Genomic DNA, 17,050 nt, shown 5'->3' on the forward strand with positions numbered 1-17,050 from the left:
AAATAAATTTACATTCCTTATCTGACAGATGGCCAGGGAAGATTTTTGAGGAAGGAAGTGGATGATAAAGATAAACAAATAGAGATGCAGGTGAGAGATGTCCGGAGGGGCAGAGGTGACAGGTGGAGAGGGCAGCTAGAAGCATTAGGGCAGTAAGTGTCCCCTCTTCTAGATCCACCACCTTCCCTTTCATCTCCATCAACTGAAATAATTCTCCACACCTCGTGTCGCCACTGGTTTACTTCACGTTCGCTTCTCAAGCCACGCGGTCTGTCTCCCAACCCACCCGCACCCCTGAAACGTCTCTCCTGAAGGTCACCGTGACATTTCAATGGCCAGCGACACCCTACTAGACCTTTCTGTAGCATTTTGTACTTTTGACCTTTGCTTCCTTCTTAAAATTCTCCAGATTTTCCCTTTGCTCTTTTCCTTTTTCCAATGTGCATATTTCTACCACTTGCCCCTTAAACTTTGGTTTTCCAAGGTTTCTGTCTTCGGCCTTCTCATCTCAAGTCACAATTTCTAAGAAATTTCGCTCCTTTCCAATGCATCAGCTCGCTGTGACTATGATCCCGCCTCCGCCTCCAGCCCATCTCTCTTTGCAGGTGTCAGTTCTGGGGCATTGCATTGCTTTCCACAGGGACCAGCTCCCCAGATGTTCCAGATGCGTAAGTCCAAACCCAACCTCTGCCTTTTCTAACCCAAACCTACTCCTCCTTTTTTGTCCCCTCATTTTGATGGCGCCATATCTACCCATTCCCGCAAGCCACAAGTCGCCGCAGTTTCTCTGACTGACTCCCAGCTCGCTCACCGAGCCAGCTCACAGATTCTACCTCTGAGATGACTAGCAAATCCATACCCTCACCTTGTTCCCCTTGCCATCACCTGAGGCCAGGCTCTCTTACCTTCTGTTTGCCACTTGTACCCTGAGCACTGGCCACCCTAGAGAAGGCTGTTTTCCAAACATGCTAAGCCCATTCATGTTTCTCACACTAAGGACGCCCTTCACTTAAGCAACTCCGTGCTTACTGAGTATATTTGGTTCCTCTTGATGCTGGAACAAGTCACAGAAACTTAGTGGCTAAAAATAACACAAATTTATTCTTTAACAGTTTTGGCGATCAGAAGTCTGAAATGAGTCTTATGAGGCTAAAATCAAGGTGTCAGGAGGGACGGTTCCCTCTGGAGTCTTCAAGGGAGAATCCATGTCCTTGCTTTTCCAGCTTCTCGAGACTGCCCACTTCCCTTGGTGTGTGGATGCACCACTCCCATCTCTGCTGCTATCAGCACATCTCCTACTTCTCTGACTGCGGTCCTCCTGCCTCACTCTCATAAGGACCTGTGTGATCATACTGGGCCTATCCAAATGATGCACGATGATCTCGCATCTCAGCATCCTTAACTCCACCACATCGGCAAAGCCCTTTCTACTCTATAAAAACAGGTCCCGGGGTTAGAACATGGACAAGTGTTCACAGGTTCTGAGGAGCCGGAGGTGGACGTCTTTGGGGGACTGTTACTCTATCTACCCTACTGAGTATCAACATCATGTGCCAGGCCCTGTGCTAAACTAGGACGGAACGAGGAGTAAATTATGATGTTGGCCTTCAGGAACTTAGAGTTCAGTGGCAGATGATTTTAAAATAAAGTATAAAAGTGCTATGAGATTTGGACGAGTTCCTTGGCAGCACAGAGGGGCATGTGGCCTGCCTCTCCTACTTATTCCACAGGGCTCAGCTCAGACATCACGAAGTGACGTGTTCTCCAGCCTCTCGGTGCAAAAGTCCTGTTTCTCTCCATCTTGTCCCCTTGATGCTGTGTTCATACTCCCAGCACTTACCCCATTACGTACAGCTCCTTGCGCCTGCACACCATGCTGGATTATAGACTCTTCAAAGGGAAGGGCTGTGTTTTCTTCAGAATTTTCCTAGCAGCTAGAACCTTGCCCACCCCAGTCATTTTTCCAGACCCTCCACACAGTGTATAGTATGCAGCGCCCTCAGGACATGCCGGTACATTGAACAAGTGCACGAACTAGAATGCTGTCCGGGAAGGAAACGGGCAGAAAGGAGTGCATGCAAAGATGCTTCAAGGAAGAATCGGGAAGCGTGGTAAGAAGGCCTCTAGGTGCCAGAGAGGAGCTCAAAAGAGCTTATTCGCGGTCTGGTTCCCTGGCCTCAGGTGTCTGCAGCCAGAATGGCTTGTCCCCATGCTTGGCCTGAGTCAGAGAAATGAGACCGAGCCAGCTGTCTTCGCTACAGCAGGGCACACGCTACTGCATCTCTCTCGGATGAGGTGATTTTCCGAACTGGAGCACATCAGCTGACAGCGTTTAAGAACAGACATTTCCAGAAGTGCTTTGCCAGAAGGCTCAAAACCACCTTTAATTACACTAGATCACAAATTGTTTTCAAAACAGTTTATCTTCCACCCTGTTAGTGGAACCAGCCCAGGAGGAATTATTTGGGCTCTAGAAGGCCTATGGGGTCACCCTGAGGAGGAGATTTGATTCCTCACATAGAGCCCATTTGCTTAATCACCTTCCAGTAATTTCCTCGTACTGTTGTCCCAGGTTATGCAACTTGCTGTGAGCCTGGTCACAAAGCTGAGAGGACCGGATCCTCAAAACCTTCCCTTAGAAGAACCTCAGCCTGGAGGGCCCACTTCTGCTTAGCTTCGTAAACACACGTACACGTCCGGATTCCCAGCCGGCAGGTGGGTTTGCAGAGCAGGCACAAAGATAAGCCGCCCGCTCTTGTAACTTCAGGCCCTTCCCTTTCAGCTCCCTCGTATCTTTTGTACCTAAAGGACACAAAACCTTAAAGACTAATTAGAACATTTCCGAGTTTCCTCTGCAAGGCTCCGACACTTCAGGCGCTACGCTCACATCAAGGGTGCCTGTCGTCAGATGCCTCAGATTACAGTTTCATTCAATTAGTGAGCAAACAGCATTAAACCACATTCTCCTCTGGTTTCCTTTGCCGGGGAGCCCAGAGTGTGAGCCAAGTGGCCAGCCAGCCATGCTCCCTTCCTGAGTCCTTTGCTGGCTCATCCGATCTTCCAACCAGTGCCACTTTCTTCTCAGGGATTAGCAGCTCAGCTTCCCGAAACAATGGTTCAAATCAATTTGCAGAACATCAGTTTTAACGAGCTAAGAGTGGGATAATACCATAGATTTTGCAAGCTGCAGCTCCTATTCAATTTAATTACCTCCCTCTGTGGATTTAAAATCAACCAGAGCTTCAGACAAAGGGGGATTTCATCACTTCCCAGAAATCTTCATGGCAGGATATGCCTACAGAGCAGGATATGCTAAAGTAGGCTGCACCCATCAAAACTGACGTAACCATGGAGAAGCTGTCAAACGAAGGGTTCTAACAATGAGACCTGGTAAGACGCAAAATACCCCTGAATGCTGATGCTTTGTCACTGCTCGGAGAGTAGGCGGGAACAGCACTGCACAGGACAGCTCGTTCCTCCGTCACCCCAGGCCATCACTCCTGCCAAGTGTCTTCTGGCCACACTGCATTGGCAAAGGACGTCAGTGGAGAGGGGAGAGTGTCTTTAAGTTCCTCTCGCAATCAAACCCCGTGAGCCAGTTCAGCAGGCGTTCGAGGGCCCGCTCTGGAGAAGGCACAGGGCTGGTGCTATACCTTTAGAGGTCTGAGGACACGGTCTCTGCCCCCGCGAAGCTCACAGACTGCTAACTCTAATACAAAAACTGTGGGAACAGGAGAAGCCTTCATTGCAGGCGCAGAGAAAAAGGGAGCGAATTCTAACTGGGGAGGATGGGAGGTGGAATTTACCTAGAGTCTGGAATATTAAGTAGACTTCCCCAAAGCACACCTGGGGGTTGGGGTATGAGTGCTGAAGGGCAAGCTCCAAATGAAGTAGAGAGGGAAGAAAGTCAAGGGCTGTCCGGGGAAAGAATGGCGAGGGCTCTGATTGTCTGCTGCGTGCAGTGCTCGGGAACAAGACTTGGAGGGTGACTCCGAAGTCCAGCCAAGAAATTTAGGATGCGATGGGAAGCCACTGAGGGCTTCTCAGAGAAAGAGTGGTACGATCAGATCCGTTTCAGAAAAGTAACCGGCTGCAGTTGGTAGGATGGACTGGCACTGAGGCAGTGCAATCAAGATGGGGTTCTTCAAATCTTGAGAAAAGGATCCCCATCCATTAGGGAAGTGGTTCGTTAGGACAATACTATGTAAGTCAAGCAGCAGTATCCGTTTCAGACCAAGGGCTCTTTGGCTGCTTAAAACCAACCACCGGGGCTTTTGGATGTTCCAGTTTAACCAAGTTAGGAGCAAACAGTTCTCCATTCTAGCACTCCCTACACTAAGCCAACTTTCCATTTTCATGCTTGACCTGCACTCTGTAATGTTCCCACCTTGGAGTTTTGATGAAATTACATTTTCCCACTTTTTTTTTTTGAGGAAGATTAGCCCCGAGCTAACATCTGCTGCCAATCCTCCTCTTTTTGCTGAGAAGACTGGCCCTGAGCTAACATCCATGCCCATCTTCCTCTACTTTATAGGTGGGACGCCTGCCACAGCATGGCTTGTCAAGCGGTGCCATGTCCTTACCCGGGATCCAATCCGGCAACCCCCGGGCCGCTGAAGCGGAATGTGCAAACTTATCTGTTGTGCCACCGGGCTGGCCCCCCAACTAATTTTCACACTGGTGTCATTCTGAGGAAAATGCTTCAGAGGGCACCACTATGGCATAGGAATTAACACCTAAGAGTCTTATTCGCATTTTCCTTCTGACAGCGGGGCCTTGGGTTACTTCATCTAGAGGCAGATAACAGCTCAAGGCGTCCTCCAAATCCATATGATTTATATGTAGTGTTTTTCTTTCTAAAATCCAAAGATGATTTATGTTGTATCATATCAATTCAGTTCAAAGAAAGCAAGATACCTAGCTTAAAAATTGATTGACTGCAACAAGAATTAGAAATTGTCCTTATGAAAAGCTGCCTGTACTACTTTGTTTTTTTTTAAATATTGGCACCTGAGCTGACAACTGTTGCCATTTTTTTTTTCTGCTTTTTCTCTCTAAATCCCCCCAGTACATAGTTGTATATTTTAGTTGTAGGTCCTTCCAGTTGTGGCATGTGGGACGCCGCCTCAGCATGGCCTGATGAGCAGTGCCATGTCTGCACCAAGGATCCGAACCAGTGAAGCCGTGGGCCGCCCCAGCGGAGCACGCAAACTCAACCACTTGGCCACAGGGCCGGCCCCCATATCTGCTTCTATTTACAAACCGTAAGTACAGTATATTCAATTAGATTTATGTGCTACATTAATAGGATGTTAAAAACAAAATAGCCAGAGCACACAGGGCATCCTGTGACCTGCTAATGCTTCTCAAACTCGCACCACGGCAGCTGCACTTTCCCCATCAGACACAAGACCCTGACCAAGGGCAGTTCTGCACACAGCCAGCGTTTGCGGGGGAGGGGTGCTGAATGAATGCTTGTCCCACCTCATTGTGAAGGGGATTACTGTACCCTTATAACATATTGATATAAACTAGGTTTATGAGTTCTGAAATAAATTCTGGGTGGCACAAGTTACTTATTAAGAGCAACTGAGGATAATTTTCTTAAATCCCTAAGATCCATGTTAAATGGCAATGTGAAAAGCGCTGATTCTCTCACTGGCCATGGATGATCTTTAAACCTTTAAGTAACACTTTAAGCCTTTAGGGCTTCACTACTGCTGAAGTTCAGAAATTTAACTGAAGTTGCAAATTTCTGGAAACCAGAGTTACGATTTTACAAATTAACACCGAGTTCTGTTACTCCAGCTACTTTCACCAGTTAACATTATGAATAAGATCAAAGTGCTGTGCTTAACTTCTGTCAGACCTTTGATCTTAAAAGTAAAAGGAAGCAGAGAATTGTGGTTCACACATAATAAACAAATCTCCAAATTATTAAAAAGGCATTTTATTATAAATACATTTTAGTTGTAGCAGTAAAATACATTTTGTGTTACCATGAATCTTTTAAAACAAAAGAACTTCACTGAGACAATGATCACAATGTAGGAACTGTAGACCCCAAAATTGAAAACTTGTTCTAAAGAACCAAAGTGGCTAAAGTAATTCCAAAACTAAGTTAAAAAATAAAAGAAATTGACAAAAAAGCTAGAAAACAAAACCCTAGAGAGTGGCTTTGGGGTTATTTTATGGTAGGAAGTCATTTTTACTTTATGGATAAACTCTTCAGGTATCAGAACCTCTGAGGTGAGGTACCATTAACTGCAAAGAAAAAATAATTTTGTTATTTTTTTGCCATAAATTATGATTATGAGATGGCTGCACCACTGGTACTTTTAGGAGATGGAAAGTAGCCACCTCGGTTTGGATACAGCCTCCCTTGGGAAGGCTTGCCAAAATAAGACCCAGTAGGAATTTGCTAAGTAATTGATGATATGAAGTTAGCTGAACAAGTTTAGGTAAGTATTTTTGAAGCATTCAAAAAAACCTGTGTCACTAATAACAGGACCCTTTAATAAAATGCAAAACCCATTACCTTTATAATTTAGAGGAGAGGTATTTTAATCACAATATTTACCTAGAATACAACTACTACATATAACCAGTACCTTCGTGGGTTTCAAAGAATCAGGTCAGATGACTGGCACAGAAAGCGGATACAGTACAATGTCACATACGTGGATTCATAGGAAGCAGGCATGGTCTGGATATATGAAAATCCAAGACCCTTCCTCTGTATGGGAGGGGGGCTGAGAAACATTCTCAGGTGTAACTGACGCGTTGGGACTTCAACCTGGACAGAAGAGCCCGCTGACCGACCGAAAGATAGAACGAGGTCTTCACGTACAAGGCATCGTGCAAGGCAAAACGCACATGAAGCGAAGCCTCCTATGAGCGGGAAGTGGATACAGTAACCCGTGCTGAACAAATGGACAATCCCCACCAAGGTTATCAAGCTTTCAAGGAGGAAGTGCTGTTTGAAGAATTCCAGAGCTGTGCATTCTAGGATGCTTCTCATGTACTTCTACATCTAAGTCGTCCTATAATCTATTACCTTAAAAATATTTTTTCTCTTTCTAGTAGCTCAGTAAATTCAAAGCCAAACTAAAAACCAGAGGCAGAGCGCGGTCCCCCTCGAGCAGCAGTCCAGGGGGAATATGACGATGACGACAAGAACACACGTTTTAAAATATCCAAAGACCTGTCAGGTTTATTATATTATAGGCAGTCTCTCTCTTAAAAATAACTTGCTCATACATGTGCACCTATGGTTTATGAATAACTCATGCTGTGTAGGTGGCAGATTCCCCTAGACTGTTTTGCAAACACATATAGATTTTTTTTTAAAGGTAGCAAAGTAATCAGAGACAATTATCAATTTTCTGCCATATACAACTCTTCAGGCTCCCCTAACACCTGCTGGCAAGGCAGAGAATCCAAAATAACTTGCTTAACCTGAGAAACACATAATTTGAAAACCAAATCCTTTGCCCTCACCGCCCCGCCCCCCATCACCCCCCAAAACATAAAACCTATGAACGTCATCTTTGGGGATTATCTATTGTTTTCGATGCTCCACATCACTGCCCTCTTAGGACAGGGCCTCCTGTACTAGCGCCACGATAAATGCAAGGTGCATTCTCGTGACATTCTGATGGCTTCCTTCCACAATTCTCGTCTCCGTGGGTACAGATCATCAAGATCGACTCTGAGCACACCAAACAAACACACAGCTCACAGACCACAGCCTAGGCTGCAGTGTACACAGAACCAAACTCACCCTAGAAATGAAAGAGCTCTTGCGCCCTGGTGTGGAAAAGCAGCACAAACTTAGAGGGGTGGGCAATGGGAGGGGGCGGCAGCCACCCAAAGGGCTTGTCACTCCAGAGAGATCTTTGCCCATGAATGTCCCACTCATGGCAACAGAATTGTAAGAATGTTTCAAGAGATCAGTTTTTTACACTAAGTAAATATATGCCTAGTTGAAAAGACAGTCAGACTTTCTCTTGACCAGTGGCTCTCAAGTGGTTCCCAGCATTGGCATCGCCTGGGAACTTGTTGGAAAAATGCAAATGATCAGGCTCCAGCCTGGAATCAGAACCTCTGGGGGTGGAGATAATTCTGGTGCTGACTAAAGTCTGAGAACCACTGTCCCATTCTGCTCAAAATTCAGAGATCTTAAAAGAGGACAGATTTGTAAACAGATACTATTGTGTGACTTCTACTCTGTGTTGAAACCTATGTAATTTGCCACCCTTTCCCCTTTACTGCGCAAACATCAAAAAAAGAATGAAAACTTTTATTTAAAAAAAATCAAATATTTTTTAAAAAGTACTATCAGTTTCCCCTCCTATACATAGTTCTAAGGCAGGCAGTCACATGCTAGTATGCAAAATAAAATACAGAAGAGACCTCATATATGAGGTGCAGAAATAGCTAAAAAGACTCCCCAAGAACATAATGAAAATTCCATAATATTGTTTAATGAACTCATAGAATTATATAAAACCTACTATGCTTTATGCTTAATATTTGTATCAAAATAAAATCTCTCTGTTGAACAAATTGCAAATAAAGTCTGGTCTAATACTCTGATTACTGAAACTATAGGTATATGAATGTCTCTGGGTTTTCTTAACACTCCAGTTTTAGAAGCTTAGACCACTACTGTACAACTGGGTTCAGGATTTAACCACAGTTCACGTTACAAAGTCTAGATTCTTCTATTAGGTACCTCCCTTCAAAAAAATTTAGCAACTCCTGTGACTGTTTCCTTAAAGTTTATTCCAAAGTAGATATTTTCAATCATTTCAAAAATTTTAAATGTTACATTAAAAAGTTTTAATTTTTAATCTGTTTAATCTGACATTCTAGTTTAAAGTAATAACCATGCCATTTTCTGAATGTGTTTTGTAAGAATGTTAAATGTTAGTGAGACTCACTCCTTGTAACAATGGTCTTGAAATTGCTAATTAAACAGGTGTGAGAGCACTAAGTGTGAATTCAGCAGCTTTACAGTAAAATCTCAGCAAACAAACATCCAACCCCAAGTAGATGGAAAATGCGGGAAGCCTAAGATAATGAGCACTTTGAAGACTAACGTGCCACTCACTCTTTCATGATACCTTTATAATATAATTTGATGGACATCACTAAGTGATATTTGGAACAAGAAATCATAGTTAGAACATTCTCTATTATTTCTAATTGCCAAGTAGTTTGTGGATCAGATGGCAAAGAGGGGAGAAAAATCAGATGCATCAAAACATTTACTTCAAGATTTAGGAAGACACAGGGTGGTGGTAGAAACTGAGGGTTTCCATATACCAAGGAGATGGTTAGCAAGAAACAATGTCCGGTAAGTCATTAAAGACAAATTACTACCTTTGTGGAGCCAGAAGAAAAAAATGGATGGTAGCCTAAATAACATTTTAAGGCAGCATTTTGTATCTTTCAATATATTTAAAGTTTAAATCTTGTATTTTTATAGATTGTTTTTTCTGGTATTCCCTTTTAAAAAACAACTCCAATATGAAACAAAGCTATCTAAGTTTAACAGGTGTCTCTTTTAAAACGACTATTTCAGTAAATCTAATTTTCTTAACAACAGTTGAAAAGTAAAATTTATCTTGAAATTTTTTCACACCCTGGCTCTTAGGCAAGGTGGCTCTCTCTAGCCAAGGCAGCTAGAGATACATTCTTCTATGTTTACAGCATTGCTCTTGAGATGAATCTACACGGAAAATATTAAACAGGTGAAATCAACTACACTAGAGCAAGATAATACTATATATTAATTATCTCAAAGTTAAGAGATTCAGTTAGCTTTCTCAGCAATTTCAATACCTCCATAAGCAAGGAGACTATGGGTCTTGGAGATTGCTATGTTTTATTAGGTAAAGCTTATTCAGTGGGAATTCTCCTTATTTTACTTATTCTGCGAGTCTCTGAACTGAGAAGACCAATTGGTGTTTACATCGAACTTGAACTTATTCTAGAATTTCTGATGAAAAAAACCACACAAAGCAGTTTGTTATTTCATATATACAAAATGACTTGGCTAGAAGCATACCTGTCTGAGGAAAGGAAAATTAAGGTCATGTTAGTTTAAATGGTCAATAATTAACTACTGATTAATCAAAAACAAAGCTCTGCTGTAACGATTTGGCAAAGCAGATGCCCAAATGGCAACCAAAACCTCTTTTACAAACGCACTAGAAAATATCCATGTTACACTGACTGAGGCTCTTCAAATCTTAACAAAAATTCATTTTTAGATCAGGAAAAAAAATTTAGCATGACTACAAATTCTATCACCCAAAAGAATTTCTTTAAGGTAAAAAAAGAAAATCTCAATAGCACTGAAATTAAAAAGTGAAATGAATAAAAAATAGTTCTGGCAAGAAGAAGGAAACTTCAGAGTGATATACAGAACAAAGAAGTAGAAAGACATCATGAGTACAATTAACCTCACTAAGAAGAAATCTGTTCTGGAAGAAAAGTAAGTTGGTAATACTTGGTATTATCCAAGAGCTAACATCAAGTTTTCTTAAAAAAAAAAAAAAAAAAAAAGAGTTCCATCTGAATTCTAAGGTTGAACTTAGTATACAAAATAAGTTATCAGTCTGATATGTGGGTACTTACTAATACTACCCAAGTAATATCCAAACAGCATGAAAGGTACTCAGAAGCCACGCCTCATTTCAACAGAAACTTGTAATGATTCCTGCAGTAAGACTTGCTCAACACCATTACGAGACATTACGCATAAATAACAGATTTAAAGCCCGGTTGGAAAGATGGCATTAAGCAATGCTGAGAAAGAATAAGCTTGTTAGAATTTGAAATATGCATTCAAAGCAGAATCTAAGAGTATCAGACGGAAACAACATTCAAAGCCTTGTCTGGCTGTAGAAACAATGAGGAAACGAACACTCAGAAGCTTATAGCAGAGCAGTGGACTTAAGTCGCCGTTATTTTTAGTTTTTTAAAAATAACTGCTTAGAACAGGGATGCCTCATCAACTTAACAGCTTCTTTATCCAAAGCTTCCATCATCAATATTTATATAAGGTGGTGGGGGTGTGTACATGACCTCTTTAAATATAAATATAAATAATTTAAAAACTGATATATTTTAAAGGTTCAAGTATGGAAAATAGAAAACTAGGCAATTACTTCACGACAAGGGTTAACTGCAAGCCCTGGCGTGACAGCTCTGTCTTCATATTATCAGCATGCTTTTGAGCATGCACCTGGCTCGTGTTCTAGTCCTGTCTATTTTGGGGGAGGAGACTCATCAGTGATGAGAAAATTATTTTTCATAGACATCCTCACATCGGGGAGATCTAATTTTCATTTGGGCTATGTCTTGAGTTTTGTCACAGAGTTGGAAATACATAGCTATACGGCAAAAATTTTTCTTATAACTAAAGTATGTTGAGTAAAACTGGGCATAGCTAAATGCAGTGATCTGACATCATACAGAGAAAACGTGGTGCTGTAACTTGCTGGCTCCGTTTTCCAGCTGTGACTTATGCTAACCGTTAACATGTCTGCAGTCTAAGGGCGACATGTGCCACCTCACCCGGAGACCCGCAGCCTGGAACATGAAGCCACATACAAATGAACCGCCCTCTGCGCGGGGAGACAGAACTGAGCCAGAGGCACCCTTCATTCGTCCTGCGGCTTGATAACCTTTACCTAAAGGCACTCTGCTCCTACACTGTCCGAGGATGAGAGGGGGCTGCAGCTGGCCAACACCAACTAACTCCAGTCATATAAGAGATGTACGTAGTTTTTTTTACACTTGCCACTTTTCAACCCCGTTTTAAAAATGTACTGTGAATACAGGAGGGCCTCTTCAAAAGGAGGCCTCCACAAAACTATTGTTAAATGGACCATGAGGATCCACTGGTTCATCTGCAATGTTTCCCAACCTCATCTTATTAAAAGAAAAAGGTTATATTGTCGTTTCAAGAGAGCTCTGAAGTATAAAAGTAGTACTACTAGGCCAGGAAAACAGTAAGGACATGCATCGCTTCCAAAGCGTTACGAGACCACAAGTTTTAACAGGGTAAATGTTTTCCTTTGGATTGTACCAAAGTTCATTCAAAACAAGTTTTAGACCGTAGAATATAAGAGAGCTATTTAAATTTTATATTTTTGTACAAGTTCAGTGGGGTTATTTTAGAAGAATCGAAAGACATGAAAAACAAGGGTAGTTTTTTGCCCCAGATTTTGATGAATTTTGATACATCTTTGACAAACATTCGATTGCTTCTTTAATGATGTTCCTCAAACCAGTTAGCAAAATATTTGAATTGTCATGTGTAATGTCACATTTTTATGGAAACATCAAATAAGGTACCAAAATCTTTACTGGAGGGAAAAAAAACCTTAAAGCGGCACAATTCTTTATACCACTGGAGAGGGAGGGAAAGCCAGATTACAAACATTTACACATGCATAGTGAGAAAAAAAGGATTTTACCAAATTCACGCATTTTTAAAATAGTTATCAAGTCTACTAAGCACCAACAATCCTAAAAATTTTTCAGCTTCATGATTTGTTTAAAAAAAAAAACACACTATCAAATTAACATTAAAAACAAGCTTGAAGTATAGCTTGTCCAAAAAATAACTAAGTATGCCAATGTTTTTTCATGTTACAAAAAACAGTGGCATACGAAATACACCTGCAAAGAATGCCTTTAACTCTATCCTACAGTGGATGGAGATTACAACAGCACATCATACATAGTCTAAAACTATAAAAGTTTTAGAATGCAGCATCTTGTCACAAAAAAAAGCTGATAAAACTTAAAGTATTTAGAAGATGCTGCCCCTTTATTTTAAAAAATTTTAAAGGAATTTAAGCAAAAATAACATACATTTGTACATCAACTGGCCATTTCTGGTACAGAAACCCAGCATATGGTAATATTATTGAATAAATGTAAATGCTACTTACAATTTTTTTTCTTTTTAAATACATTTTTAGACAAACTTTTTTTTCTCTTTTTTTATAGTTGCACAATTAACCTCTTAGCTGCTAGCTTGATGCAAACATATGTAACAATACACAAATTTAAAAATAGTTTTTATTCTACATAAAAGCTGTCAAAATTCTGACTCACATCAAAAATGCAAAATAATGGAATATACTTTTAAAAAATTAGTTGCAAGTCTAGCAGCAAAGCAATTAAGTGAGAACATATGTAATATTAAAACAAAGGGAACTGTGCATCTATAGATGAAGTCCAACTATCTTAATTCTATTGATACAAACAGAAATTAAAACATTCTCCCTTGAGGGGAAAAAAGTGATTATTTAAAATAGGAGTAAAAGCCATTGCTGCCCGATGAGCTCCCCAGGCTGAGTTCCTGGAACAGAGACAGAGGGTCGCTACTCTTCTTGGCCTGCTCAGGCGGGGGCCTGGGCTTGGGAGGGGCCCGCAGAGCGCTGGCATAGGACATGGCGGGCTTGCTGCCCCCAGAGCTCTGCTGGCTGCTGCTGTGGGCCGACTCCGCGATCTGCTTGTTGGGCATGAGGGGGGGAAACTGGCCAAGATGCTGCAGCACGCTGTAGTTGAAGGAACTGGACACCTCGAGGTTTTCGGACTTCAGCTCATCCTCAGGAGGTCTGACAGTCTTCGGCGGAGCTAAAAGCAGAGAAGAGTAACACTGATTTAAGAGCAAGCCCGTGACACTCATGCATCTCATTAACTCAGCGTGTCACAACTGCTCTCATCTCCAGGAACTCAGTGACAGTACAGCCACGAGGACAGACAGCTTCCGCCACAGAACGCTGAAATCACAACACAACTAAGCAATCTTCTCTATCTTAGAAACACTCCAAAAAGAATTAAATATGTGAACTGGAATAGGTAACATATAAAAACTAAAGGTCAGGTCTGAAGGTTTGCTTCAAAATACTAATTTGTACAATTGTACACTTTGATATTTATTGTATTAACTGCTCATAGTTTGAAAATGGGAACAAAGAGGTTCTTTCTTAAATAAAAATGAGCTGCATATACATACTTCTGGTCAAAAAGCTTTTACTAATTGACCTAAGTAACAGTGGCATTGGATTCTATCTTAAAAATGCTACCTTTCCTTGTAATACATATTCTAAGTAAACATGGAATAATGTGGGGGCAAAACAGCTATAAAATTTACTTCACATTTCCTATAATCTGCCTGAATTTCCAGGTCCTTTAAAATTTGACTCTATTCTTCCTAATTTTATTGCCCAATAAACCAGAACTTATTTTCAAACATTGCTTTTGTTTTCAATCTTTTAAAAATTTAACTAACATTATATTAGATCATAGTCATAATACATATTCATTGAGGATAACTTGGAAATTACACAGAAGGCCAAAGAAGAAAATAACTCATTCTATTCTCAAATACCAGAGATAAGCCTTAACCTGTTGGTGTATTTCTTCCTAAGGACATCATATAATGTGATATTTTATAACTTCTGTAAGTTATTATTTCTCATTTTTAGAAATTTGGATTATAGCCAATTTTCCACTTTTATACACTATGGTGCTATTTGAGATACGTGTTTCTAAATGTTCATGACTATTGCCTCAGGATGAATGCCTAGAAGTAAAACGGCTGGGTCATATGGTACGCACACAGTGAATGCTTTTGATAACTACAGCCAAACTTCCCTGCGGGAAGATCCTGCCCATTTATACTCAACCAACAAGGTTTACCCATCTCCGTACTTGATCACAATACTGGTATTATTGCTCTTTTTAACCTCAGCCTATTTTATAAATGAACAGTTATCTTATAGTTCTGATTTGCATGTTTTTAATTGCTGTTGTTTATGGACATTTTTTCCTATGTTTATTACCTATTTGTAGATTGGGAGGTTAAGGTGAAAATATTTCACTTTTTAGACTTAGTGTTTCATTGACCCAATATACTAAATTCATAGTACTATTTTAAAACTTTAAAAATTCACAAAATTGCTCAAAATTACTTTAAAACAATATCTTTTTAGAATATTTATCACTTTTCTGTCTAAATGTCATCATTTTGTGAATGAAACAATTGCTTTTCAGAGCATTAGTTTAACAACCATTTCAATATAAAAGTGGCCTATACTGCCTGATATAATTCACAAAATAAACATTTTACTGGCTCTTTAAGAACTTACTATCTTTATTTACTTTACTAAGATTTATTATTTAATCATGTTCTCATTTTCATGGCAACATAATTAGAGTTTAAATGTTTTCAATTAAATAATACTTATAAAATAATATTTTAGAGGCAGTTTAACCTAATGTCTATACTCTTATCTAACCATGAATGTAAGATCTCTATTAATTTGATTGACCAGATACATTCCAGGTAAGACAAACTCTTCTTTAAAACTATGAATTTTACTAACCTGACAATGAATGATTTTTTCCAAAATACATATCTCTATCTAATCTTCAATTTTCATCCATGCATTGAAAGAAAATGCCTGATAAAGTCTGTCTTGTCACTAAGATAAGTGAAAAGAATCCAAACCCATCCATGTTGGAGAGGTGAGCCCACCCGCACCATGGACACCAATGCACGTAAGGCCCAGCAGTGCAGCTGGGTCGCCCCTCAGTCGCGCAGGACCCATTTTCATTCTCTCCTTACTCAGCAGCATTTACCAAGAGCTGGAGTGTGATCAGTGCCCAGGGACGGGAAACCCAGAGTTCAGAAAGGTCAAACACAGGGTCTCTGCTCTCAAGCTTACAACCGTGGAAAAAACATGGCCATACCAGACACAATGACCTCCTTTAAATTCCAAACCAATGCACTATAAACAGTTTTCTTCAACTCAAAAAGTAACTCAAACTCTGGAAAGAAGTTTCCCATGTGGTGATTATGTTCCTTCTGACTCACCACTGACAACTCCTATCTTCCTCTAAAAAGAAACAAACACATAAACACTGATAGACAATAAGTTGTCCTTCAGGATATCAGTTTGAATTTACTTAACTAAGTTTTCCTTTCAACTAAAGAATACTACAATTTGTCTCCTAGCAATGAAGAAATAATTTTATATTTGTGGAAAAGATACCATAAATGATATGCACTTTGGGCATTTGTTCAGGAACTTTCTCCCTTATCAGCTCAGGTCAGATTTTTATTGATTTTGACCAAAAGCTATCCTAAAATTTAGGTGGAAAAAAGGAGAAATGATGTTGTCTTTAAAATAAATTATAATAAGCAAAACAACTAAAAAGTAACAAATTTTGGTCACTGATTTGTAATTTAGATGTTTCTCAGGAAATTCAAGTATGATAATATGTCTATTTATGTCAGCCCTTTAAAATTAAAAAGCAACCCCAGGCAGCTTATATATAATACAACAGCTTATACATAATAGGAACAAATGAATGTTTAAAGATTAAAATGGCAAAGTTTCTTGCCAGGAAACAAAACCAAAATCTTATTAATGTTTTTTTCCCTACCATGTCCATTGTTCTAAAAATATGATTTGTATGGCACATACTCAAAAATGGATCAGTTACAGAAACAATGGATTCACATTCTAAAGATGAACAAAATTAATTTCAAGTACAAAGGTTGATGCTACCAGGGCAGAAATTCACCAAACATCACAGACTTATTCACAAACATCAACATCTACAGCCTACAAAGGGAAGGCTATAGATTAGAGAACTCAAATAGCATCATTCTTTACATGTAACATTTCTTTATGTTCAACATAAAAAAGGGAAAAAGGGAAAGAGAAAAGCGCATTCCGGTTCAAGGCTAAAGAGGAAGACTCTGGACTTCACCATACAAGTTTAGAGCTCTGTCCAGTCCAATGTCTTTCTATGCCTTTTTTTTCTCTTTAGCTTAGGATTTCTCAGTTCATTAGAATACAAGGAATAAACACAGGATTTCTAAATCTCAAAATGTTAGACTTTACTAATTTCTCTCATGACCAAACTATTGTATAGCAAACTGTAAACAACTTTATTGACAATAATCCTTGACAATTGATATTGACTAACCAACACCCACCCCCAATCC

At 40.1% G+C, this 17,050-nt stretch overlaps 1 protein-coding gene across 34 annotated transcripts in view; it reads right to left on the bottom strand.

Moving 5' to 3' along the window:
• Positions 1 to 5,934: 5,934 nt before the first annotated feature.
• Positions 5,935 to 17,050, bottom strand: part of HELZ (helicase with zinc finger) — a 177,060-nt gene continuing 165,944 nt past the window's right edge. For all 34 annotated transcript variants that reach the window (XM_070560226.1, XM_070560214.1, XM_070560230.1 and 31 more), the window contains one exon: positions 5,935 to 13,665. In XM_070560226.1, the coding sequence (XP_070416327.1) occupies positions 13,331 to 13,665 (335 nt within the window). In that variant the 3' untranslated portion in view covers positions 5,935 to 13,330. The remainder of the gene's footprint in view (positions 13,666 to 17,050) is intronic.

This window comes from Equus przewalskii, chromosome 10 (genome assembly GCF_037783145.1).
Source record: "Equus przewalskii isolate Varuska chromosome 10, EquPr2, whole genome shotgun sequence".
NCBI lineage: Eukaryota > Metazoa > Chordata > Mammalia > Perissodactyla > Equidae > Equus > Equus przewalskii.